The sequence below is a fragment of the Odocoileus virginianus genome, chromosome 33, assembly GCF_023699985.2.
Source record: "Odocoileus virginianus isolate 20LAN1187 ecotype Illinois chromosome 33, Ovbor_1.2, whole genome shotgun sequence".
Lineage (NCBI taxonomy): Eukaryota > Metazoa > Chordata > Mammalia > Artiodactyla > Cervidae > Odocoileus > Odocoileus virginianus.
The window spans coordinates 39,459,851-39,484,245 of NC_069706.1; the positions used below are offsets into that span (position 1 = coordinate 39,459,851).

Sequence of the window (24,395 nt, forward strand, 5' to 3'; positions counted from 1 at the left end):
CTGCCCCCTGACTGCCAGGCTCCTGCCCGCCTGCTCCCCAGCTGGGGGTCCCCAAGGCCACTGGGGACCCTGGACCACTCAGCATGTGTACACACACACAGCCTGCACCGCGGCTTCCTCTGTGGGTCTCATGCCTGCCGCCTCAGGGCATCGTGGCGGCCCCGCCCTTCGGGCTGCTGGTGACCTTGCTCCTAGCCGAATCCCGACCTCCTCGGTTCGTGGCTCCCTTGTGTCCCCGAGTCCTGCTGGGTCCTGCCTGCCAGCCGCACCCCTCGTGGGGCCAGCCCGCTCTCTCCTCCCTTGTCTGCCTCTGGGACCTCGGCTCTGCCCCGCCCTCTCCACGGCCTTCCCTTCGCCCTGCACAGGCAGCCTTGGAGGGTTTTCAGTGTTTGAGGATTCCCTGATGCGCTGTGGCGGCCCCAAGCCCCATGGTCGTCCTCGGGCAGCTCTGCGGCTGGCCCACGGGTGTGGAGAGGGCCTCTGAGCCCTGCGGCCGGCCCGGCAGCCCCGTCCTTCCAGACAGACACACCACTGCCTGCTTGTGGCCCGGGGTGCGCGGGCACCGCGCTGGAGCAACTGGCGGGGGGCCGTGTCCCTGTCGGCGGAGGTGCACGGCCCTCTGCCGGGTCCCCACTGGTGGGCCGGAGGCGCTGGGGGGGCGTGTCGGCCGGGTCCGCTCTCTGCTCCTCGGAGCCCGGGGCAAGGATGCGCTGAGGACTCTGAGCAGCTGGGGACGGTCACTGACAGTGGCCTGTTTACTGCCGCGTGACCACAGGGTGTCTGTGCGCGTGAGCTGTGCCTGCCTGTAGGCCTCGGCGTGCGCCTGCTGCCTGGGGAACGCTCCCGGGCAGTCGTCACAGATAAAGCTGTGCCTCGTCCCGCCGTCCCAGCGAGCGTCTGGACCGTGTTACTGCCCAGAGGGATCACGCACTTCAGGGCTGTTCTTGCTGGGAACTTGGGTCCAGCCACAGGGGCACCGTTTATGCCCTCTGAGCTGACCTGCCAGGCAGGCCTGGGTGCAAAGCCACTGCCCCAGACGCAGCTCAGAGTGGGGCTCCAACAGGGCCGGTGTCCTTCCCGCATGGGCTGCCCCACGCTGGCCCCTGCCTCCCAGTGCTGCTGGCCTGGCCTCAGGGCCTGCTGCTGCGTGGACGTGCATGCCAGCCCTGACCGGGGTCTGACGCCGTGGCGGCGGCTGCAGGGGGAGGACGTGGAGGGCGGGTTGCGGACAAGGCCCCCGCCGCTGGAAGAAGGTCACGCAGCAGCTCCTGCAGCTTCACAGCGCATGGCGCCCTTCACCGCTCCTTGAAGACAGGCCTCCCTGCATAGGGTTTTCTGATGATGATGGCGTCACAGTGGGCCACGCGACCCAGCAAGCAGAGCGGGCTCTCACGCTCAGGCCTGACCTTCTGTGGACGCCGGCTCAGAAAGGCGGCAATGGATGGACGTGCTGGCCGGCCTCTCCTGAGAACTGAGGGCTTCGCTTTGAGCCCCCAGGGGTGCATGAAAATGCCACTGACCTCAGGGCTCAGCGTGAGCACAGAACCAGTTTAATGTTTTATGAGTTTTGTCCTCCGCTTCAGCAGAAGGGCCATGATGGAACCAGAGAAGGTTCCTGCAGAGAGGAGGGGCTGCGGGCCTGGCAAGCAGACACCTGTGTCCTGCCCCGAGGCACCACGGGCTGTGCGCTGGACTGCCGAGGCCGCTCTCCCCCCAACCCTGGGCGCTCCAGGAGGGGGGTGCTACCTGTGGGCAGGCGGGGCAGGCCGATCTGGGGCGTTGCAGGGTGAAATCTTGGAAACATCAGGAAAGCATGCTCCTGGGGGAAGCAGCACGTTTGTGCCAGTTCGTTCAGCCCTTGTCCCCCAAGGCCCAGCTATTAAGTCCCTCCTCTCCTGCCCGCGGGGGCGTCCCACCCTGCGAGGTCACTCCCATGGGCACACCCTGTACTCCTAGCTGCTTCCCCGAGAAGGTGCAGAAGCCAGCGCCCTCTCCTCCGTCCCCCACCCGGCATCTCCGCTGCTTTGTTCTGGGAGCTGTGGTCTTGGCCCCGTTCGCTCTCTGCTGCCGCTTCCATGCAGCCCTCCTGGGTTGCTCTTCATCCTCTTCCTGTCTCTGCCCTCTGACCCCTGCGGGCCCCTCGCGCATACCCTCCGGCTTCAGACCCCCTGGGGCTGCCCTCTGTGGGTGGGCGTGCTGTCCTGTAGACAGAACCTCTGCCCTGCCTGCCCTCGCTTCTGGCTCTGTCGCTCCTCAGGTGACCGCGTTCTTGCTTCCTGTCTGCGTCTGCCCCGTGGCTCCTGCACCACCGCCCTCCGCTCCAGCCTCCTTCTCCAGCTCTGCTCTGCCAGGCGGTGCGGAAGGCGCTGGGGGGAGGGAGCCACACACCTCAGCAGGAGGCCTGCTTGCCCTCCTCTGAAGAGGGGCCCCCTGCTCCCCCCACCGTGCCCTCGGCCTGCTCGGACAAGGGACCCGAGCTCCTCTGATTAAATCACGAGGCGGAGCAGTGATTCGAGCGCTCCGAACCTCCCCACCTGAAGTCAGTGATTCCAGAGTCGATTTCACAGTCCTTGATTATTAAATCGGCCTTTGAATAGTTCCAAATTGAACTGGAACTCAAAATAGCCTCTTAACAAGTCTGTTCCAAATGAATATTTATACACTTGTTTTTTAATATCGTTTTTTGCTTTTAGTTATGCATCACCTCGAGGTGGCAGGTGCCGTCAGCCAGCTGTGTGGCAGGTGCCGTCAGCCAGCTGTGTGGCAGGGTGGGGGGCTCAGTCTTAGGGTGAGGCTTTTGGGGGGCTGCCTGGGATCAGGCGGCAGGGCAGGCCCAGGTCCCTTGGGGGAGAACGTACCAGCTCCCGCGGGCGCTGAGCCCCGTTCAGGTAGCCCAGACCAGGAGTTCCCTTACAGCGTTCTGTAAAGGTGTGTTTCACGTTTACTCTCAAATTAGCTGTTTAAAGAATTGAAGTAAATTATAATAAAAAACCGTATACTCACTCAGATGTGAAATAGGAAAAGTTAGTGTGGTGGAGACCACCCCCAAAGAAAGCATTGCTTGCCATCCCTGTGAATTAAGGTTTTCTTGAAAACCGTGTAATTGAAGCAAAAACATAATTGAACACCCAAGAATGATGCAAGATGCCGGTGTCCTCTGTAGGCCTCAGCTCCACTATTAATGTTTCCAAAGTCGTCTCGGTGTAGCCACTGGGCATTAGCCCAGGTAAATGTTATAAGTCGTACCTTATGACGTGATCCTGATAAAATCTCCAAAGGAAAAAACAGGGACTTCTCTCGTGGTTCAGTGGTTAAGACTCCATGCCTGTGGTGCGAAGGCCAGGGGTTTGATCCCTGGTCAGGGAAGTAAGCCCCCTCATGCCACATGGTGTGGCCAAATTAAAAAAAAAAAAAACAGAAGGAGAATATTAAAGATTTTTTTGGAAGGAGGTTTTCTCTAGTTGGAATAGCGTGAGCATGGTGTCTGACGTCCACACCTCACGGTGCTCCCGCCCCACTCCCGATGCCCCTGGGGCTAGCGCCTCCTTTCCCCAGGATGTCTTCCCTCCCGGGAGCTCTCCTGGCAGTTGTCCCCTCACAAAGCACAGGGCATGTCTGTGTGCCGGTGCATCTGATGTGGGCAGGACGGGACAGGGCTCCAAAAGTCCGTGTGGGGACAGGCCAGGGCAGAGGACGGTCCCGCAGGCTGTAAAGGATGGGGGGCATTTTCAGGGGAGTGCTCGGCTTCAGGCCTGTGGCTGCCCACCCGGTCTGTGGCTGGGGGCGGCTGGGTGCCCAGGTCCGCCCCCTGGAGCTCTGCATGATCCGGGGGTGGGAAGGGGCCCCTGCCGGCCGGTGGGAAGTGCTCCAGGCTGGCCTGGCTCTCCAGAGGCGCCTCTGAGCCCGCGGCTGGCAATCTTCCCCGCTGTGTGAGGCGCGCTCTGGGGTCACCCTGGGCCCCGTTTGAATCCGGAGTCTCCCGAAAGGCTCCGAGTAGCTGCTCAGAAGAGGGGGGCAGGGGCAGTGAGGGCGGGCTGGGCGCGCGTGCGGCTCCGTCTTGGGGGCTGAGTGACACGTGGGTGCTGGGCCTCACCCCTCTGCCCTTCTGCCCCCGCAGCGCTCGGGAGCTGGAGAAGGCCCGGCTGCAGCTCCAGGACGAGGTCCGCCAGCTCGGCAGCCAGCTGCTGGAGGAGAGGAAGCGGCGTGAGACGCACGAGGCCCTGGCACGGCGGCTGCAGAAGCGCGTCCTGCTGCTGACGAAGGTATGAGCGTCTCCCGGGGCTGGACCCCGTCCACCCTCCCAGCCCAGCGGACCCCGGCCCCCCGCGTCCACAGCCCCAGGCCAGCGGCCCCCGTGTCCACGCTCAGTCATCTCTCCAGGCCTACGCTGGCCTCGTGTCTACCACACGCGTGCACTCCCAGCCCCCAGCAATGTGTCTCTCTGCTGGAGCGGTTAGCCTTCCTGCGGAGCCGCCTGGGAGTCAGGGCTCAGGCTGGGCAAGCTCCCCATCACTAGGAGGGCGTCTTGGCGGTGTGGCCACCTTGTCTTCACCCTGCCTCTCCAGGAGGCTCTGAGATGCTGACCCGGAATCCCCCCTGCGCCTCTCCTCCTCCTGAGGGCCTCGCCTGCTGACCGGGGTGTGGGGTATCTGGTGTCGGCCCTGAGCCCCTGGCTCCTCACGCGGGTTGGCCTCCCTCGGGCCCCGGGCAGGCCCAGCCTCTCCTTCCTTCGGAGCTCAATGAGCAGAGGCTGGCATGCACTGCACCTCCGGCTCTGGCTGTGGGCCGGGGTCTCCAACTGTGCTGAGCCCGGGGCTTCTGAAGTCTGCCTCGAGAAGCAGAGCTCGCTGGCGTGTGAATTAAGGTTTTTGTGTGAGAGAGCGTAATTTAAAACGTTGCCGTGGGTGCTGAGGTTTCAGAAGACGAGGCAGGAAAAAGCCAGAATCTGTCCCGAGATACTCTTGTGGGGGACGAGTGGGGGCATCCAGCTGCGGGGAGGCTCCTCCCGTACCCCCCAGCCCCCCCAGGCTGATGCTGAGGGGCTGGGTGGGCCCCTGCCTGGGAGGGGGCCGTTCTCCCGGGACGCACCAGGAGCTGGTGCTACGTGTGATGACTGTGTTCCCGACGGTTTGATAGAGCCCGGGAGCTCCGGGCCGTGAGTCTGCTGGAGGAGGCCTGCCACCCCACGGTGTTCCCCGTGGTGTGCCCTGCTGCGTGTCGGCCACGCAGGCTTCCCGGGCGGGCTCGGCCCGTCCCACCAGCGACCTGGCAGGTGCCCCACAGGGGAGACACTCACCCGCTGCCCCGGAGTGAAGTGGGCGCGGCCCCCCGGCCGGGGCGGTGGTGCTCAGTGACCGGGGCTGGCCCTTTAGGCCGCTCCCCTGCGCTCCCCGTGTCTCTGGTGTGTCCTGGGGTCAGCTCTGTGGGACACGCCCCTGGTACGGGCGTGTGGTCAGCCCCAGAGGCTGCAGCCCAGGGCACAGGCGGGCGGGGCTCGCACACCCTTGTGCCTGCACACGTGGCAGACGCAGAGCTCGGCTTGTCTCCAGAGGAGTTTCGAAGGTGCTGAGGGTGGAGCTGAGACCGGGACTTTGACGTTGGTGGAAGGAGTGTGGAGAACCAGGCCTCCCCGGTGGCGCCCCAGCATGGACGGCAGGGAGCCACCACGGTTCCGGACAAGATGCTGGAAAGAACAGGGCAACCGAGGTCAGGTCCACCGGACACCGCTGACCCGCACTCCACCCGCGGGCGCAGGCCTGCGCAGGGGTCTGGCGGGGAGGCAGACGGGGCGGCTCAGGGCCAGGGCCCCGACGGGTGGGACCGACGCCGGGGCCTGACATGCGGGCGGGAGGCTGTGTGTGGTCCCTGACGCGGGAAGCACAGAACTCTGCTCCACTGATGCGCGGGGAGTCCGTCCTTGTGACTGCAGGAGCGCTGCTTGCTGGCTGGGTGTCCGTTCTCAGCCAGAGGTTTAGGCCGGATGACCCCGCCGTCCTACGAGCTCCGCGCGCCCCACACGGAAGTTGCCCCACCGTCCCGCGAGCTCCGCGCGCCCCACACGGAAATCGCCCCGCCGTCCCACGAGCTCCGCGCGCCCCACACGGAAGTCGCCCCGCCGCCCCGCGAGCTCCGCGCGCCCCACACGGAAGTCGCTCAGCCCGCCTGGCGGCTCTCACCTGGACGGTGCTCGCTGGGCGCTAGGAAGACTCCAGAAGGACCGGATGGAGGTTCTGAAGGTTCGGAAATGGAACCACCGTGCAGCCAGCGGTCCCAGCTCCGGGCGTTTGTCCAGCGGAGACAGCAGCACCATCTGGCAGAGATCTCTGCAGCCCCTCGTCTGTCGCAGCGCTATTCCTGAAGCCCGGAGGCCCCCTCGAGGGATGGGCGGTGAGGAAGTGGAGTGTGTGCAGTGGACACTGCTTGGCCGTCAGGAAGGAGATCCTGCCGTCTGCGACTGTGTGGCTGGACCTGGGGTCGTCCTCTGATGAGACGACTCAGCAGACGGGCTTGCCTGTGGGTGGGATCTAAGAAGGCCGAGCTTATAAAGTTGACCAGGTTGGAGGCTGCCAGAGGCGGGGGTCAGGGTGGGATGACTGGGTGAAAGTGGTCAGAAGGTGCAGGCTTTGTTACAAGATAAATGGGGGGTGGGAACGGGCGAGGCCCCCCCGCGGGGGCTGCCGCTGCCCGGCTCTGGGCAGGGTTTTGGGAACCAGGGCCGCGGGGTGGGCAGCGGTCGTGTCGGGCCCATGTGGGACGGTTGGGCCTGGCACACGGGTGACGCTGCGTTCGTGTTGCGTCCTGGTGGAGGTGGTTACGTGCGGCTACATGTGCGGTGACGTGATGCGGCCACACACATGTGCCGTGTCGGGGATGTCACGGGAGTGGAGGGCGCAGGACGCCCCCCAGAACTCCCCGTGTGCCCGGGCGGGCGCCCCAGCTGGAGGCACTCTCATCCTTTCCGGGTTCTGCTCTCACGAGGAAGGGGCTTGGGGGGTGGGGGTGGGGGTGCAGGAACAGGTTCCAGTCTGTCTGGAATGGATGCCCGGAAGTGTGACCACTGGGATCTTTCACCAGGGGCCCCGGTTGCTGGGGAGAGGTTCCAGGGAAGCCTGGGGGAGCATTTTCTTGCCCCCTTCCTCTCTGTGTGGCGACAGGCTCCCCCTCGTTGACCGAGGCGTGCTGGGGGCTCCAGCCTCTCTCTGTTGCGTCCTTCTGGCCACACGGGAGGAAGTCGTTGCCTCTGAAAGGTCACCTGACCCGCTTGCCCACCAGACAGTCCCGGGTGAACGTGCTCGTTTAAAGGTCTAGGAGTTTCACTTCATCTGCTGAAGCCCCCCTTGCCTCCGCGTTCCTGGGGTGTCTGAGGGCGAGGGTGGCCTGAGGGCTGTGACTCAGGGGCCCACGGGGCCGCCGGCAGCCCAGCGCGGGGCGTGGTGCCGCGGGGCAGAGGGCGCGTGCCTCCCGGGCGGGCGGCCCTCCGGCCTCAGCTGCCTGTGGCCCCGGAGCAGCCCCTTCAGGCTTTCGGAGGAGCCACCCCTTGGGCCAGCGCGTGCCCCTCAGTGGTGCTCGGAGGCTCCAGCTCATCCTCAGAGGCACAGCGAGTGAGGTGCTCTGGGAGGGTGCAGTCCCTGACCGTGCGCACGTGACGCAGCCGGGCCCCTTGGCAAGCTCACGAGCCGTCCCCACGCAGGGCCCACCAGCTCCGTCCACGGCGTCCACTGCGGGTGCCCGTGCTGCCCCGCGAGTGAGTGTCCCGGGGCTGGCTCGGCGGCCTGGAGGCCTGGCCCCTGCTGCGCTCCATCAGGGCTGCCTCGGTCCCGGGCGTGGACCCCTGCTCGGGGCGCGGGGGCAGGGGCACCTGCTCGGAGGGGCCGCGTGTCCACCGCCGCGGAGCCCACGCCCTCGGTGTCCATGGCGCCTCCACATTTGTGCGCTTGTGCTTGGCTTCCATCTTGGGCACTTTCTGCCCTTGAGAGTCACTGCTCCCGGCTCCCAAGGCAGGAAATTTCCACTCCTCTCTTCCCCCGGCCCAGCAGGTTGGAAGGCAGTGGTGCTTTCTGGCCTAATTCACCCTGGACTGGCCCGCTGCGCTCACAGGCATAGCTGTGAGAAGGGTATTGATTGCCTGGTACTGACGGATGGCTTACGCCGCCTGTCACTCGGAGGCATGTTTGCGAGGGGTCGATAACGGTCGCTCGCATGGCCCGGCTCCAGCACGCAGGATCCGTCCTGCCAGACGCGTGATTAAGCCGTTCGTCAGGCCAGTCTGCAGAGGGCGGCCAGCCTGCCGCTTCCTGCTCGAAGCCGAGCGCGTGGCCCCCACCCACATGGCCCCGTGGGTTCGCACACGGCTCCCTCGTGGTCTGCGGCCTTCCTCCTCGAGGCACCTCCAGCATGGCAGCTGTCTGGCTTTGAGAAGGTGTGGGTTGCTCATCTTGCCCTGTCCTTCCTGGGGAGGTGCCCCCACCCTCTGGGGGCCCCCAGCCCGGCCGTGGGCGGGTGTGGTGAGTGCACTGTCCCGCCCTCCAATGGGCACTGAGCCAGGCCTGCCAGAGGGGCGCCCGCTCCCGCAAGCCGTCGAAGGCCCTGCTTGCCTGCTTGACATTTCGGAGTACAGTGCTTGGAATGTGAGATTTTATTTTGAGACCTTATTAAGCATCTCCAGTCTAAGGGTTTAATTGTTACTGATAGCTAAGAGTGTAATTACCTTGGTGAAATACCGTGACTATTTTAAGCAATTGAAAACTGGCTTTCAGAACTGGGTGAACACAAACCATTTTCCTATTTGAAATGCGCTATTTCCAGTGTGCCCCTAATATTCCACAATATGGTTACAGAATTCTATTTATAGACTCTTAAGCAGTGAAAGCTAACTTATAGCTTGAAATTTTTAAAATGAAAGTAAAATTCCCCCTTCTCCTCCCCCAGATCCCTGGGGGCGCGGCCTTTGGAGGACAGCAGTCTCTGCCGGCCGGCTTTCCCAGGGCATGGTCTGGGGGTGATCACGTCCGCCTCATGGGCCCCTACCATTGCTGCTTAAGAAGCAGATATGAGGGCAGAAGGCAAGGCAGGAAGTGCTGGGGGCCCCCCAGGAGAGGCCAGGGCTCCTCTTGCTTCGTGTGCAGACGAGGTTGTGCTGGAGGAGGTCTGGGAGCAAGGTGGGCGCCCCGCTTGGGCTGGGAGAGCCATGTCACCCGGGGTCCCTGAGGACCGGACGCCCCCTTCTCCCCGGGGTCCACGCTGTGCCCAGGGGGCTCCGTCCAGTCTCCCAGTCCTTTTCCGACCGAGGGGCTCTGCTTGGGTATCGGATTTGTATAAGGTTATTTATTTTGTGTAAATGCAGCTCTTTCTATTCCTCGTATTCACTGGGCAGCTTAGAGAAGAGCAGTCGTTAACGTAGGAACCGTGTGAGGCGGGGCTTGTCCCGCTGTGGCTATGGGTCAGCGGTCAGCGGCTCCGCAGAGGGAGGTCCACGCTTCGCCGGGGCTGGGCACGACCCCACAGTTCTCCGTGGAAGCCCAGTGCCCCCCAGAGCCCGCTGACACTCGCTTACAATGCCAGAGAGTATCCTGCTGGCGTGGAGTCTGCACGCCTTCCGATTTCAGGCAGCTCAGCCCTGTGGGCATGGGCGCAGCTCCGGCTCCGTATGCGCAGTCTCGGCGTGTGTGTGTGTCAGGTCAGAAGCAGGGAGACCGCGGGGAGTTCCGGGTTTTTCTGAGTTTCCTGGAGGCGATCCAGGCAGGTGGTCCTAACAGCTGTGTGCCCGGCGAGGGCAGGCTGAGGGCTGGCCCCTTCTCTGCGGACGCCCCGCCAGTGACGGGGGAATCCTGGCCCGGTGACTCTGGCTGAGTCACACTGGGTACAGAGGCGTCACCTCATTCGTGAGACCCTGCAGCCTCGGGAGGTGGGGCCTTGGTGTCCCTTCAGTGAAGGGCCTGCTCCCACCTTGCCCGCCCTGTTTTCAGGTTTTCGAGGGTTGTGTCTGTGCCGAGTCGAGAGGGATCTTTGGTGGGAAACGTGTGGCGGCTCCTCTCCTGGGCCTGGCTGCCTGCTGACTCCCGAGTGAGCAGGGGTTGTCGTCCTCCTGTGGGCTACCTGCTTCCATCTTGTCACCTTGATGTTGGTGCTTTGTGGGTGGTGACAGGCTGATCTTTGCCTATCAGAGCTGCGGAGACATGCCTCTGCTTCCGTGTTCTAACCTCTTACATGTGGCTGTAACATCACCAAGACTTGATTTTGGGTGTGAGCAAAACAGGCAACAAGACGGTTTTCCCCATTGAAAGTGTCCAGCACCGTTTCTGGAAAGACCCTTCGTCCCCCATGTGCGGCCTGGTTGCCCGAGTTGCCGGCCTGTGGCTGCCGACGGGCGGCTGAGCTTCTTCGCGCTGGTCCCACCTGTCCACGTCTTCACCGAGGCGACTCGGCGGTGCTCTGATACCTGGTGGTAAGCTTCAGAGGGATTACCGCTCTCAGGGAGTCTGGCTCGTCCTGGCCCTTCGCTCGTTCTTATACGTTTCAGAGTCACTCTGTCAGTTGGCACACGCAGAGTCTGCTGGGGAGAGGTCGGGATTACAGCGAATTTACCAAGAATTTGTACGTCAGTTTGTGGATAAACGGCCCCTTAGCATCATTTCATCTTCTCGACCAGAGCACTGGGTATCCTGTGACTTACGTAGGTCTTCGCTCATTCTCTCAGTGGTATTTGCCAGTTTCTAGAGTGGAGGTCTTGCACACTGCTGGGTACCCCGCCCCCTGCCACGCGTTTTCTGTACCGTAATGCTGCCTTTCAGGGGTGGTCTTCCGCTGTGTGCGGTCCAGTCTGGGGAAGTGCGGTCCCCCAGGCCCCCCAGGGTGGGAGCAGCCCCCCTCCCCACCGCCCCACCCGGCACTGCAGCCTCGGGAGCAGGTCCCGGCGCCCGGGTCTCCGTCGGGTCTCAGGGAGCCCTGGTAACTCACCGTCACACGCCGACCTGTGTGCTGTCTGTCTTTGTGGGCAGTCTTTGTTGGATCACGGAAGTCCCGTCGAGCAGGAGTTTTCTGAGGGCTTTTATCATCAGTGCCTACCCCGTGAATTTTGATGTGGGTTATTTTTATTTTCCTGTTCAAAATATTTTCTCACATCCTCTCTCGATCTGTAAAGGCCGACCTTCAGGCGAGGTTTGCACGTTCCAAGCTCACAACGTAGCAGATGGGAAGGCTGGAAGGGAATCGAAAAAAAGAGCCCAGACTCACTCACGTTGTCCTTCCCTCTGCTGAAGCACAGTTCTCGGGGCTGTCGGCCGTGAGCCACGCTCTGTGCTGTCTGCTGCGGCGGCGGCCGGGCAGGCAGGCTCAGCGCCGGGGTCTCCCTCGGGCTGGAGGAGAGCAGACAGACAAGGCTCAAAGAGGCCAGGGGCAGCACCCGGGAGGAGACGTCTGCAGCCTGGGGGTGGCTCAGTTCTGCGACCTTTAGAGAGAACACAGTTTAGACCCACAGGAAGTTGTGACAACGGTGGAAAGGTGCATCTCACCCAGCTTCTCAGGAACGGGGGGTGTTCGGGGGGGTGACATCTTAGATGGTTCCAGTGCAGCATCAGGACCAAGACTGATGTTCATGTAGTATGTGTGGCGGTGTAAGGGAGTGTGTGTGTGTGCATGAATGTGAGTGCGCGTGTGTGAGAGAATGGACATGTCTGTGCACATACAATCACATGTATGTGTGTGATTGACCGTGTGTGTATAGGTGAGTGTGTGCGTATGTGCATGAGTGAGTGTGAGAGTGTATGTATGTGGAGAAGAGTGCGTGTGTGTGCATGAGTGTGTGAGTGTGCATGAATGTGTTGAGAGTATATATGAGAATGCCTGAGTCTGTGCATGAGAGTGCGTGTGTGTGAGAATGCCCGCGTCTGTGTGCATGAGTGTGTGTGTGCATGTGTTGAGTGTGTGTGTGAGAATGCCCGCGTCTGTGTGCATGAGTGTGTGTGTGCATGTGTTGAGTGTGTGTGTGAGAATGCCCGCGTCTGTGTGCATGAGTGTGTGTGTGCATGTGTTGAGTGTGTGTGTGAGAATGCCCGCGTCTGTGTGCATGAGTGTGTGTGTGCATGTGTTGAGTGTGTGTGTGAGAATGCCCGCGTCTGTGTGCATGAGTGTGCATGCATGTGTGCGAGTGACCACGTGTGTGTAGGTGAGTGTGTGAGATGCCACCGTCCTCGCAGGAGTGCCGCTCAGGTCTCGCCACCTTTTGGGCATGAAGCCCTCCTTGGGCTGCACCTTTGCTCACGAAGCCTCCCTTCCCCCAGCCGTAATCTGGTGCCCATCTCCGGAAATTTTGGCATTCCAAGGACATTGTGTAGATACAGTCACAGAGTCTGTGACATTTAAAATGTTGATGATTTATATGGCGTAACTTCATTTTTTAGAGTGGCTTAGGTCTTTAAAGAGTCAGGTAGGAAACAGATCCGCGTCTTCCCCCGCCTGAGGCGGCCCTCCTGATGAGTCCGTGCGTAGTGAGTGGCCCGTTGTCCGGCTGAGAAGCTGTGTTGCTCCGTGGCCTGAAGCCCACAGCCCACACCCGGGTCACCCCGTGCTGGGCCCCGTGACTCTGAATGGTGCTTGTTGTCGGGTGCCCGCCGCAGGGTGCCCCACTCTGCTCCCTGCTGCCCGGGACTCCGGCCCTTTCTCTGTCTCCGTCGTTGCTTTTTCCCGAAGGTCGTGCAGCTGGAGTCCCGCAGTGTCACCTTTCAGACTAGCCTCTGTCAGCAGTGGTGTGTGTTCTGGGGGCCTCTGTATCTTTTCTTGGCTTGATAGCTCCCTTCGTTTTATCACTGGGGAAAATCCATTATCTGGATGGGTCTGCTTGTTTACCCCTCGCCTACTGGACGCCTTGCTTGCGTTTCTGAAGGCTTTCATGTGGACGTTAGTTTTCACCATCAGTACCGGAGCCGCATGGAGAGTGTTGAGCTGCGTATGCGTTTGACCCCAGCACAACCTGCGGGCGTCGTGGGCCCCTGCCGCGCGGCTTTCACACTTCGTGTCTTCTCCCTTTTCCGTGGAAGCCCTGGAGGCAGGGGTGTTTCCACATTACTGTTGAGGACCTGAGACGCGGAGCAGGCGGGCGACGTTGCACCTGGCAGCGGGCGGGTTCTGCCCTGGTCTCCGGTTGGTCGGCCCGGCCGTCCCTCGGTGGTGGCTGCTGGCACCTTCAGCATCTCAGGCTTTATTTTCATCACACCCGCGAGTGGAACCACTGGGGGCCTGGCTGCAGCGTTCAGCGGCCCCGTCCACTTTCCTGTGACTGGTAAGGGGGGCAGCGAGGCCTGGGGGGCTGTGTGGTGTGACCAGGTTTGATGAACACCGCCCAGCCCCCTGGGGGTCTGCGGGGCCCCCTCAGCAGCAGCCCCCCCCCCCGTTGCCCTCGCACCCCCGAGGCAGGAACCTGCCCCAACCTGCCGGGCCTGAGCACCGCCTGTGGCTGCCGCCCTTGGTCCATGCCAAGGCCTCCCACCTGGGAGAAGAGCTGAGCACGTCTGTTTCTCGTGCAAAGAGCAGAAAGGCCACCAACTGCTTCTGATCACGCGTCTCCACGCTCCTCTCACACCGTCCTCTGCCTCGACCAGCTTCCTAATCTTGTTAGAAGGGTTTCTCTCCTGTGCCGCCTCTTTTAATGCTGGGAATTCTTGGTTTGGGGAGCACAGGAGGAAATACTTAAGAAGCTCAGAACCTGCTCCGTCTTCTGAGAAGCAGAATCCTCTGTGTGTCTCTGGCGTGCTCTTTGCCACCCACTGAGGCTCGGATCAGGGGCACCGTGGCCCCTCCCCGCTTCCACCTCAGGAAACTGCAGTCCGAGTGGGGCCGGGATGCTGGCGGGATGGAGGTGGTGGCTTGAGTTGGTGGCTGCTGCAGGGTGGGGCTCCTCTGGACCCCCCCTCCCCTGCTCTCTGCCCTTGACCCTACCCCTGGTTAGGGGGAGTCCCGGGACTGGGGTCCAGCTGTCCTGCCTAGGTGTCTGAAGGCCGCTCTGCTCCCCGGCTCGGGTTCAGCCTCTGCTGTCCTCTGAGTGCCGCCCCCTGAATATCGTCCCCCCAGGGACCTCTTCCTGGCCCCCAGACGAGCCCCGAGAAGGGCCGTGAGCGCCAGCCGGCCCCGCCGCTCAGCCTGGTGCCCCCCGCCCCATCTGAGCAGGACCCTCTCGGCTCCAAAATTTAATTTCACATGTTAAGATATTGTCCTTTTAGGTTACCTCTCCCAGCTGACCACCTGTTTTGTTATGGAAAATGCTGTTTGCAGAGTTTTTAGAAAGCCAGTCCTGTCGCCAGGATCATTATGTTATCCCACCTAGGGGGCAGCCGGACTGGGTCGTGGCAGGAAAAAAACTCGAGAGAGAAAAGCAATTTGGGGAAATAAAATGAAATAAAAACAAAATGCCTTTCATCTCTCTCCAGTTTGAAGATGTTTATTAAGATAGGCTTATGGTCGTGTGAGAGGGGTGCCCTGGGTGGGCGGAGGGCCGCCGTGGCCTCGCTTAGAGAGCCGTCCCCTGCGGATGTGGGTGCCCGCCTCCACGTCCCTGGGCTCTGCGGGGGGGGCGTGGTCCCCGGGGGACCGCAGGCCTGGGCTCATGTGGCCCCCGGTGGCAGCCCTGGTGGGTGTGTGACCCGAAGCCGTGCCAGCCTCCCCATGGACGCTCCCGGCCCAGTGCAGCGCCTGCCCCCACCCTGCTGCCTGGGGAAGGGCGAGTGGCTCGGTTTGCAGGAGTGCTGACCTGTGACCCCGTGCCATGAGAAGGACGTTCGTCTGAGCCAGGATGTCCTTAAGTGGGACTCGGGTCACACTTGGCTTCGGTCGCACCCCCCACCCCCCAGTCTATTTGTGAGACTAGGAGGCCTTGCAGTCCCGGCCACTGCTCTGGTCTGGCCAGCGGTGCCGTGCGGGCGGGGTGCTGGGAAGATGCCCTTCCACCTCCCTGGTCTTCTGCCACATCCATGCCCATCTCTGTCCCTCCCGGGAGGGCGGGGCCTCTCCTCTTGGGATCCCCAGCAGTGGGCACACAGTGGGCACGTGGAACCTGGCCGGCGCCTGGAATCTCGGCTCAGCATAAAGTCCCTCGTGTGACAGACGAGGAGGCCACTTGCCCGGAGCCCCAGGGGACGAGGGGCAGTGTTGTGGCCGGCCGTCGCCTCCTCCCACTTCTCACTGTGCGAGGGGGGCCCTCTGTCGCCCCCCCCACACCCCCCAGGCCGCCCCCACACCCCTCCCAGCTGCCTTTGAGCAGGGAGTGGGACTGCCTAAGTGCGTGCCGCGAGATCTCCATACACATGTGTCTGTTTGATGCTGTGACTTAAAGCCCCGGTGCTAATTGCTCCTCCAACAGTGAGAGTGAGCAGAGCCGCTCCCGGCAGACAGGGAGGTGAGCGTGGCCAGGCAGGTGTCCCGGGGCCGGAGGCCAGAGCTCCGAGGGTGTCAGTGCGTGGGCGGCGTCCCTCTGACTGTGTGAGCCCTGCTCCTCCCCGCGCTTGGGAGGGCGCCCGTCCTCCCCCGGGCCTCCTCCCCCGGCCTGCTCCTGGCTGGCTTGCAGCCTTTGTAAAACCATCACAGTCTGCGCGCCAAGTCCACATTAAAAGCATGTATGTGACCCATTGTCAGCGATGCAGTGTTCAGTAATCAAGTATCAGAACGTTCATCTTTAAATTAAAAAATAAGGTTACATAAAAACTAGCCCAAGTAAAATAAAATTCCCGCTGTTTCCCCACCCTGAGTTGTCCTGGGTGCCCCTGGGTCCCGGCCCCTATGGTCACCCGGGAGGGTGCTCCCGGCTGGTGGAGGCGCACGGCCAGGTGGGAGGCAGGCCCAGGGACCGCGGGCCTCACCGCTCCTGCTTGGACTGCTCACGGGCGGGCAGCGGAGCCACAGGCGTCGGCTGGGGCCGCACTCTCGTCCCCTGGGCCGGGCCCTCGCTGAGCTCAGCGCCCCATGGGGCACGGGGCTCGGCCTGTGGCTCCGCTTACACGGCCCGCGGGGCACGAGGGGCCGGTCAGAAGCCAGAGTGCTCTGTAGGCCGGCTTCGCCCCCCCATGCCTCTGTGCAGCCTGCGACGCTCCGGTTCCCCGAGAACCCCTTCCTTTGAGGTTCCTGAAGACAGTTTTCCGCGGAGCCCCGTCACCGCGTCAGTGCGCCGGTTGGCCTGTTCACGGCGCTGGGAGATCCCACGGGCCGGGGGGTGCCCCATAGGCCGACCCTGTAGAGGTGAGCCTGCCAGTGCTGGACAGGCCCTGCCACCCCGGTCTTGCTGTTAGTTCACGGGGCCTTCGTGTGGACTTTGTGTTTCTAACCTACTGCGGTAAAATACGCTGTCTCGTTTATTGAACCTCTGGCACTTTCTTAAATGTGACCCCGAGCGTGGCCTCTGTCTCCGTTTCCTCACCGGCCAGCAGGCCCTGTTCCTCACTCTGCCTCCTGGGCGCCCCAGCTCTGGCCCTTGGCAGGGGGTGCGTCTGCAGGGCGGGGCTCTGACTGCCTGGGAGGCTGGGCCCGCCAGGCCGGAGTCCGCCTGCCACAGTCACCCGCCATGCGGCCTGGCCGCCCCTCGGGTCAGTAGGGCCTGGGCCTGGGAGGGCGCGGCTGCCCTAGCCACGAGCGTCCTGTGTACACTGAAGATCTCCCTTGTTGTGGAGCCCTGTTCTCCCTTTAATTCAATTTCGAAGAAATCCAAATCTTTGAATAACCTTCATCCTGAAAGGAAAGGAAGTTGGCTGCAGGTGAAAATTGATGGTCATGCTCAAAGACATGGTTCCCTGCCAGGCAGCCTCTTGAGGCTGTTGCTGAAAATAGCCGCGGTGCTTTGCCGGGGGCGTTAGACTTGTCGCCAGGCCGCTCCTGGTGATTATCGCAGGCGCTGCAGGTGCCGTAGTGCCCTCGGCCGTTCCGGCCCGGGCGTGCCTGCCCTCGGCTTGTGGAGGCCTGATGGGCAGCTGCTTCCCTGCCCCCTGCCCCCGCTGGGTTGTCCGGGTTTCACGGCCAGGTTGTGAATGTGGAGGGACCCCATACCACCTTCCCCCCGGGGTCCTCCATCTGGGAGGACTGTCTCTGGCTCCAGGCTGCCCCTTTCAGGCAGGGCGCCGGCCCCGGCTCTCTCTGGGCTCATCCCCCGCGTGGGCCTGGCCGCGCGGCTCACCGAGGGCTGTAGCAGGGCAGGAGGCGGCGGTCCGCAGGGTGTCCAGCAAGGGCGGTGTGCCTGGTCCTTTCCGGGCCCCGCCGTGCCCGGTCTGGCCTGTGCTGGGCTCTGCGGCGGCCCTTCTGCAGGAGGCCCTGGAATGCTGCCCCGGAAGCCTGCTTTCCCTCACCCGGCTCGTGAGAGGCTGGGAGAGCCAGCAGCTGCGCCTGCAGCGGGGGCCTCCCTGTGTGCCCAGGAGGGGAGGCGGCGTTCTCAGGGCAGGCTTCGCCCCAGGCTCTCTGTTCTGGGGAAGAGGAGCCTGGGACTGCGGCTCAGGAGACAGCTGGAGCCTGACCTCTGTCATTTTGTCCCCTCCGCTCCCCACGGCGGGACTCCCCAGCGTTAACCTTCTCTTCCTCTCCTGGAGGCTGAGGCAGGGGGCCTGCCCCAGAGGCCGATTATGGGAGCCAGTGCTTTGAAAGTATGTTTTACCTGTAAACTAATATTCACAAAAGTGTGGTAGTGAGTTCAACAAACATTGACGGTCGGTTCTGCTATCATGTGACCTTTGGGTTCCTGAAAATTACCCAGCTACCAGTTGCCCAAACCACTCAGAAACCTCATTGGTGACGCAGTACAAGGGCGAGAAGAACCTGGTGGAAACGGTAGCACAGTTTCACACGTGACCAGTGGTTGAGAAACAGGCGAAGACCACAGTGAACGCAGCACTTAGCCTAGACTAGACCCCGGGTGTGGGGTGCGTGTGGCTGTGGGTGGGGCTCCCGCACCGCTTGGCCGGATTCTCACCCGGGGGCTGCACCCCGCAGGCCAGCCCCTGCCCGTTCAGCCGCAGTGCTGGAGGAGTCAGCGCCTTCCAGTCTCCCCCACGCCCCGGCTGGCCCGCCGATGCGCACCCGCGCTGGGAGGCAGGCGTCTGCCCCTGCATCGTGTTTATCTTCCCGGGGAGGTCTGTCCTGACCTGGCGCGGGCCCTGGGGCGAGCAGGCGCTCAGTACCTGCTGAGTCATCTCGTTACCTTGTTTTCATTAACTTTTATCATCTAGGAATCATCTTTGAAAGTCGTGAAAACTCCGCCAGCTAGGATTTGCAGGCTCCCTTCTTGTGGAGGAGGAGTCTTAGCTGGGGAAGGCTGAGGAGCTGCTGTGGGGGGGGCGCAGGTCGTGTCCAGGCGGGCGTGTCTGGCTCCACCCAGAGCCCCCGCCCCTGCCCATCAGGTCGCAGCCCCGGTGTCTGGGAAGGTGGGCCTCTGAGCCTCGTGCACACGTGAGCCTGTGCGTGTGTGCAGGCGTGTACGTGTGCGTGCGACTGCACGTGTGAGTTTTCATTCTGGAAAGCCGGTGGTTGAGTGCAGTTAGGCTGCTTTTCCCGTGAGACCTCCTGGAACACGAGGCCAGCCTGCCCATTGTGATGGTTACTGCAGTGAGATAGACTCTGCATTCACGGACCCCGCGTGTGCTCTGCACAGAGGCGTTGAATACTGTCCACCATCAAGTGGAGAACAGTCACACACACGGAGCGTGGCTTGGAGTCCGCATTCTTTTGGTTAATTTCAGCCACAAAGACCCAAACTGCCGCCCATGAAATGCCGTGGGGCAGGGGAGGAAGCGCTTCCCGAGCAGAGCCGCCCACAGCAGGATTGCGGGGCTCCTCCCGCGGAGTTCCTCGCCGCGTGGTGGCCAGCGTGTTCGTGGTGTGAATACACGCGGTGTGCACCCTCCAGGGCTCCCGTGGCTGTGGCCGGGGTGGGCGTGCCTTTGGGTCCCTTTCCGGAGCTCTGGTGTGTGCTGTGCTGGAGGTCATTTCCAGTTTTGCACGGGGTCCGGGGAATGGGGGGCCTGGGGCTTGGGGAGGGGTTGGCAGCGGGCTGCCCGCCCAGCAGGACGGTGTGTGGAGAAGCGCCGCCGCTGCCCCCGGGGTTGGGGACCCTCTTGGCAGTGTCGCCCAGGGGGCCGAGGCTCAGCGTCCCCGCCTGTGAGGGGATGCCTGGGGCCGGGGGCCTGGGAGCCGCGTGGTGAGCAGTGGACTCGGCCGCCTGGAGGGGAGCCCGCCGCTCTCAGCCCTTGCGCTGCAGGGGTGGGTCGGGACCCCAGAGAAAGGCGTGCGCTCGCCGCTCTGTGCCCGTCGCAGATCCCGCGCTGAGAGCCTGAGGCCCGGACAGGCCTGTGGCCGCCCGGTGTCGCCAGGAAGTGGCCTCTGCAAGGCGTCCGCGGGGACCGAGCCGGTTCTCGGAGGGACCCGCTGCACCCCGGGCAGCCGCGCCCCCGGGCCTGCTCGTCCCGCCTGCACTAGGCCCATCTCAGGGCTCCCTTGGGGCTCTGGTAAGGTGTTACGGAGGCTGTTTTCTGCAGCTTTACGAACGTCTCTAAATAAATTGGAGCCACTGGTTAGCCTTCACCCGTGACTTATTAACCTCTGGTTGAAGGAGTATCGCTAGTTATAGAAGCAAGGTTTATTCCTGGTAAGCTGGCCACGCGGAGCGCACAGCGCTCGCCGCTGGTGAGCTGCTGAGTGAGGAGAGGCTTTGGGGGGGGCTGTGACTCTGGCGTCCGTGGGGCTCCCCTGCGGTGCAGGAGTCAGTGGCTCAGGGCCGGCCCGTGACCTCGCCTCCCGCAGCCCCGCTGGTGAGGAGCTCCGTGCTCAGGGGCCGCCTGCAGCCTCGCCTCCTTGGCCGTGGGGAGCAGACAGGGCCTGTCCTTCCCCTGTGCCGACCAGGGGGCGAGCTCTGTGGACGGCTGTGCCGGAAGCCGGGACTGCGGAGGGGCGGCAGCGTTTCCTTGTGACCGCTGCTCCCGGCCACTCTGCCAGTGACGACGTGCACAGGCGCCATCAGACGCCTGGGTTCGAGTTTGGACTCTCCCAGCCGTGGGGCCAGGGCAGACGCTCCCTTTGGGTGGTGCTGGCCCAGCTCAGCGTCCGTGCCATCCCAGCCTGGCTTTCCTCGCCCCTGCAGCGGGCGCAGGTCGTGCCCTTCACGTGGAGGGGGTGTTTGCAGGCCTCCCTTCCGCGCGTCCTCCCGGTTCCCTGGAGCAGCGAGATTCGTGCCTGCCTCCCACCCCCCTTCCCCGGCCCCCCTTCGAGGGAACCCCCTCCCCCGCAACCTGCGGTGCCCGGCCCTGGCCCCCAGGCCGTCTGCACTGGCGCCCCGCCCTCCCGGCTTTGTGAGTGATAACCCGCTGTGCGTGGTGTGTGTGTGTGTGTGTGTGTGTGTGTGTGTGTGTGTGTGTGTGTGTGTGTCTCTTCTGGGCCTGTCTTGGGTGTTGAAAGCCCGTTCCCAGTGTGTCTGTCTGTGTGTGTGTGTGTGTTTGTGTGTGTGTGTGTGTGTCTGTGTGTGTCTCTTCTGGGCCTGTCTTGGGTGTTGAAAGCCCGTTCCCAGTGTGTCTGTGTGTGTGTGTGTGTGTGTTTGTGTGTGTGTGTGTGTGTGTCTGTGTCTGTCTGTCTGTCTGTCTGTCTGTCTCTTCTGGGCCTGTCTTGGGTGTTGAAAGCCCGTTCCCAGTGTGTCTGTCTGTGTGTGTGTGTGTGTGTGTGTGTGTGTGTGTGTGTGTGTGTGTGTCTGTCTGTCTGTCTGTCTGTCTCTTCTGGGCCTGTCTTGGGTGTTGAAAGCCCGTTCCCAGTGTGTCTGTGTGTGTGTGTGTGTGTGTTTGTGTGTGTGTGTGTGTGTGTGTGTGTGTGTGTCTCTTCTGGGCCTGTCTTGGGTGTTGAAAGCCCATTCCCAGTGTGTCTGTGGCCCAGCCGCCTCCTTCCAACAGGGGCCACTGTGGCTCTCTCTGGTGCCTCACCTCTGGGAGCGACCCTGAGTGCCTGTGGGGACTGGAGGCAGAGCATGTCTCTGTGCTCTGGGTCGGTTCTGCTGGCAGTGGCCTCGTCGTCTGGTCTTGGCCTTACTGGGCCCACAGCCCGCGGTCACCGTGGGGAACCTGGGCGGGTGGTGGGGCGTCCTCAGCATGGTACCCGAGCTGTGGTCCCGTCCCTGTGGGCGGGACCTGTGCCCCGTGGGTGACCGCCCCCGTCTCCCCGGATGGCAGGCCCTGTGCGCCGGCCCAAGCTTCCGTCCGGGGACCACCTCCAGGCTCCATGGCAGGCGCAGCACGGCCGTTTCTGGGCTGGGTACCCAGATGTGCCCTCCCCAAATGGGCCTCTCTGGCCATGCTCTCCATGCGGGGCTTCGAGGATGGGCCTCCAGGCCGTGGTGAGGGCCTTCTGAGGAGGGCTGCCAGGGCAGATCGCTGCCTGGATTTTCCGAGGATTAAAGTTAATTAAAGAGCTCTTCCTGCTTTCATTTCCTTGTATCTGCCAGCTATTTACATGCTAATGCAGGCCCTGCCAGGGGGAGGAGAGGGGTGTCAGCTCCAGGCTATTATCCTTTGAGAGAGTCGAGCCCTAGTTTATGTATTTATATTGTGTCCCTCTGGGTTGTGAGAGGTGTGCGGATTCAGACACGTTTGAAAGTCACTGACTTAGTCTTTTCTTAAAAAATATCTTTGGAACTGTCTATGTGGCTGACTCGAGCTTTCTCCATTAAGGCTACATCTTACACTGCATAATTGAATATATTATGCATGGTAATACCTTTACATAAGCAATTTTATAAATAAAAAGAATGCAGAAAGTAGGGACCAAACTTGTTAAGTCCAGCGCTGTCTCCTCCGGGAGCCTGACTTGATGGTGATGGGAGCTTTGAGCTCAGGGATCAACTGGTACTGTGTCCACTGGCTGTTAACTCCACCGACTGGAGGGAGAAAAGGCAGAGTGCGGACAGCGGGAGTGTTTGTGTGAGAGCGTTAACCTGCGGTGGATGGCAGGTGTGTGTGTGGGCGGGCGTCCTTTTCTCGGGCAGTCGAGATGACCGCCAGCCACTTTGCCAGGGTTCTCTCTGACCTCTGGGTGTGGTGGTCCTGCCGGCACAGAACTGGATGCCTGCGGGGGGCCTTGGTGGCCAGGGGCCTGGAGAGTGGGCACCGGGGCCGTTGTCTCCCCCGGCCTCCCCCCAGCCTTGGGGGCCACGTTCGTGACAGTGTTTCTGCACCTCAGATGTCACACCCTTCTGTTGGAGTCCTGCATTCCTTGGGCAGAGGGGGTTCTGTGACCCGCGGCGCCTCCTGGTTTAGTCTGGTCTGGTTTAATCCTGCAGGTGTGACTGTCACCCTGGAGCCAGGAGGCGAGCAGGCGCCTGCGGCCACTGAATCGCTCCTGACGGCGTCTGCTGCAGCGCCAGCACCTCGAGGCGCTCAGCATCTGCTGTGTGAACGATTTGTTTCCAGGACGATGGAGTAGACATGCTTTCCCTGTTTCTTTTTCCTTTTAATATATTTTTTTACTGAAGGATAATTGTTATACAGAATTTTGCTGTTTTCTGTCAAACCTCAACAAGAATCAGCCACAGGTGTCCTTATACCCCCTCCCCTCTGGACCTCCCTCCCATCTCCCTCCCCACCCCACCCCTCTAGGCTGACACAGAGCCCCCATGAGTTTCCTGAGCCACGCAGCAAATTCCCATTGGCTGTCTAGTTTACAGATGGTAATGTAAGTTCCATGTTGCTCTTTCCTACATCTCACCCTCTTCTCCCCTCTCCCCACGTCCATAAGTCTGTTCTCTATGTCTGTTTCTCCACTGCTGCCCTGAAAATAAGTTCTTCACCATTCTTCTAGATTCTGTATACACGTGTTAGAATACAATATTTATCTTTCTCTTTCTGACACAATTTACTCTGTGGTTCTAAGTTCATCCACCTCATCAGAACTGACTCAAAGCTGTTCCTTTTCATGGCTGAGTAATATTCTGTCGTGTGTGTGTACCACAGCTTCTTTATCCATTCATCTGTCGATGGACATCTAGGTTGCTTCCGTGTTCTAGCTATTGTAAATGGTGCTGCAATGAACAGTGGGAAACATGTGTCTTTTTCAGTTTTGGTTTCCTCAGGGTACATGCCTAGGAGTGGGATTGCTGGGTCGTATAGTGGTTTTCTTCCTACTTTTTTAAGGAGTCTCCATACTGTCTTCCATAGTGGCTGCATCAATTTACATTCCCACCAACAGTGCAAGAGTGTTCCCTTTTCTCCACATCCTCTCCAGCATTTATTGTTTGTAGACTTTTTAATGAGGGCCATTCTGACCCGTGTGAGGTGATATCTCATTGTGGTTTTGATTTGTATTTCTTTAATAATGAGTGGCATTGAGCATCTTTTCATGTGTTTGTTAGACATCTGTATGTCTTCTTTGGAGAAATGTCTGTTCAGGTCTTTTCCCCACTTTTTCATTGGGTTGTTTGTTTTTCCGGCGTTGAGTTGTATGAGCTGCTTGTATATTTTGGAAACTAGTCCTTTGTCAGTCGTTTCACTAGCTATTATTTTCTCCCATTCTGAGGGCTGTCTTTTCACCTTGCTTTTGCTCTGCAAAAGCTTTTCAATTTAATCAGGTCCCACCTGTTTACTTTTGTTTTTACTTCCGTTACTCTAGGAGGTGGGTCATAGAGGATCTTGCTTTGATTTATGTCATCGAGTGTTCTTCCTATGTTTTCTTCTAAGAGTTTTATAGTTTCTGGTCTTTCTTTTGGGTCTTTAATCCATGTTGCGTTTACCTTTGTGTATGGTGATACAAAATCAGTATACAGAAATCACTTGAATTTCTATATACTAACAATGAAAAATCAGAAAGAGAAATTAAGGAATCAATCCCATTCACCATTGCAACAAAAAGCATTAAATATCTAGGAATAAACTTACCTAAGGAGACAAAAGAACTGTACACAGAAAATTATAAGACCCTAATGAAAGAAAGGCTGTATATTGTCACACTGCTTGTTTAACTTATATGCAGAGTACATCATGAGAAACGCTGGGCTGGAAGAAGCACAAGTTGGAATCAAAATTGCCAGGAGAAATACCAATAACCTCAGATATGCAGATGACACCAGCCTTATGGCAGAAAGTGAAGAGGAACTAAAAAGCCTCTTGATGAAAGTGAAAGAGGAGAGTGAAAAAGTTGGCTTAAAGCTCAACATTCAGAAAACTAAGATCACGGCATCTGGTCACATCACTTCATGGGAAATAGATGGGGAAACAATGGAAACAGTGTCAGACTTCATTTTTGGGGGCTCCAAAATCACTGCAGATGGTGATTGCAGCCATGAAATGAAAAGACATTTACTCCTTGGAAGGAAAGTTATGAGCAACCTAGACAGCATATTAAAAAGCAGAGACATTACTTTGCCAACAAAGGCCCATCTAGTCAAGGTTATGGTTTTTCCAGTG

The 24,395-nt window shown here is 60.7% G+C and overlaps 1 protein-coding gene across 5 annotated transcripts in view; it reads left to right on the forward strand.

Annotated features, from left to right (window-relative positions):
- The window catches only part of MAD1L1 (mitotic arrest deficient 1 like 1), a 230,999-nt gene that overhangs the window by 100,884 nt on the left and 105,720 nt on the right, over positions 1–24,395 (forward strand). For all 5 annotated transcript variants that reach the window (XM_070460540.1, XM_070460539.1, XM_070460542.1 and 2 more), the window contains one exon: positions 4,118–4,262. In XM_070460540.1, the coding sequence (XP_070316641.1) occupies positions 4,118–4,262 (145 nt within the window). The remainder of the gene's footprint in view (positions 1–4,117; positions 4,263–24,395) is intronic.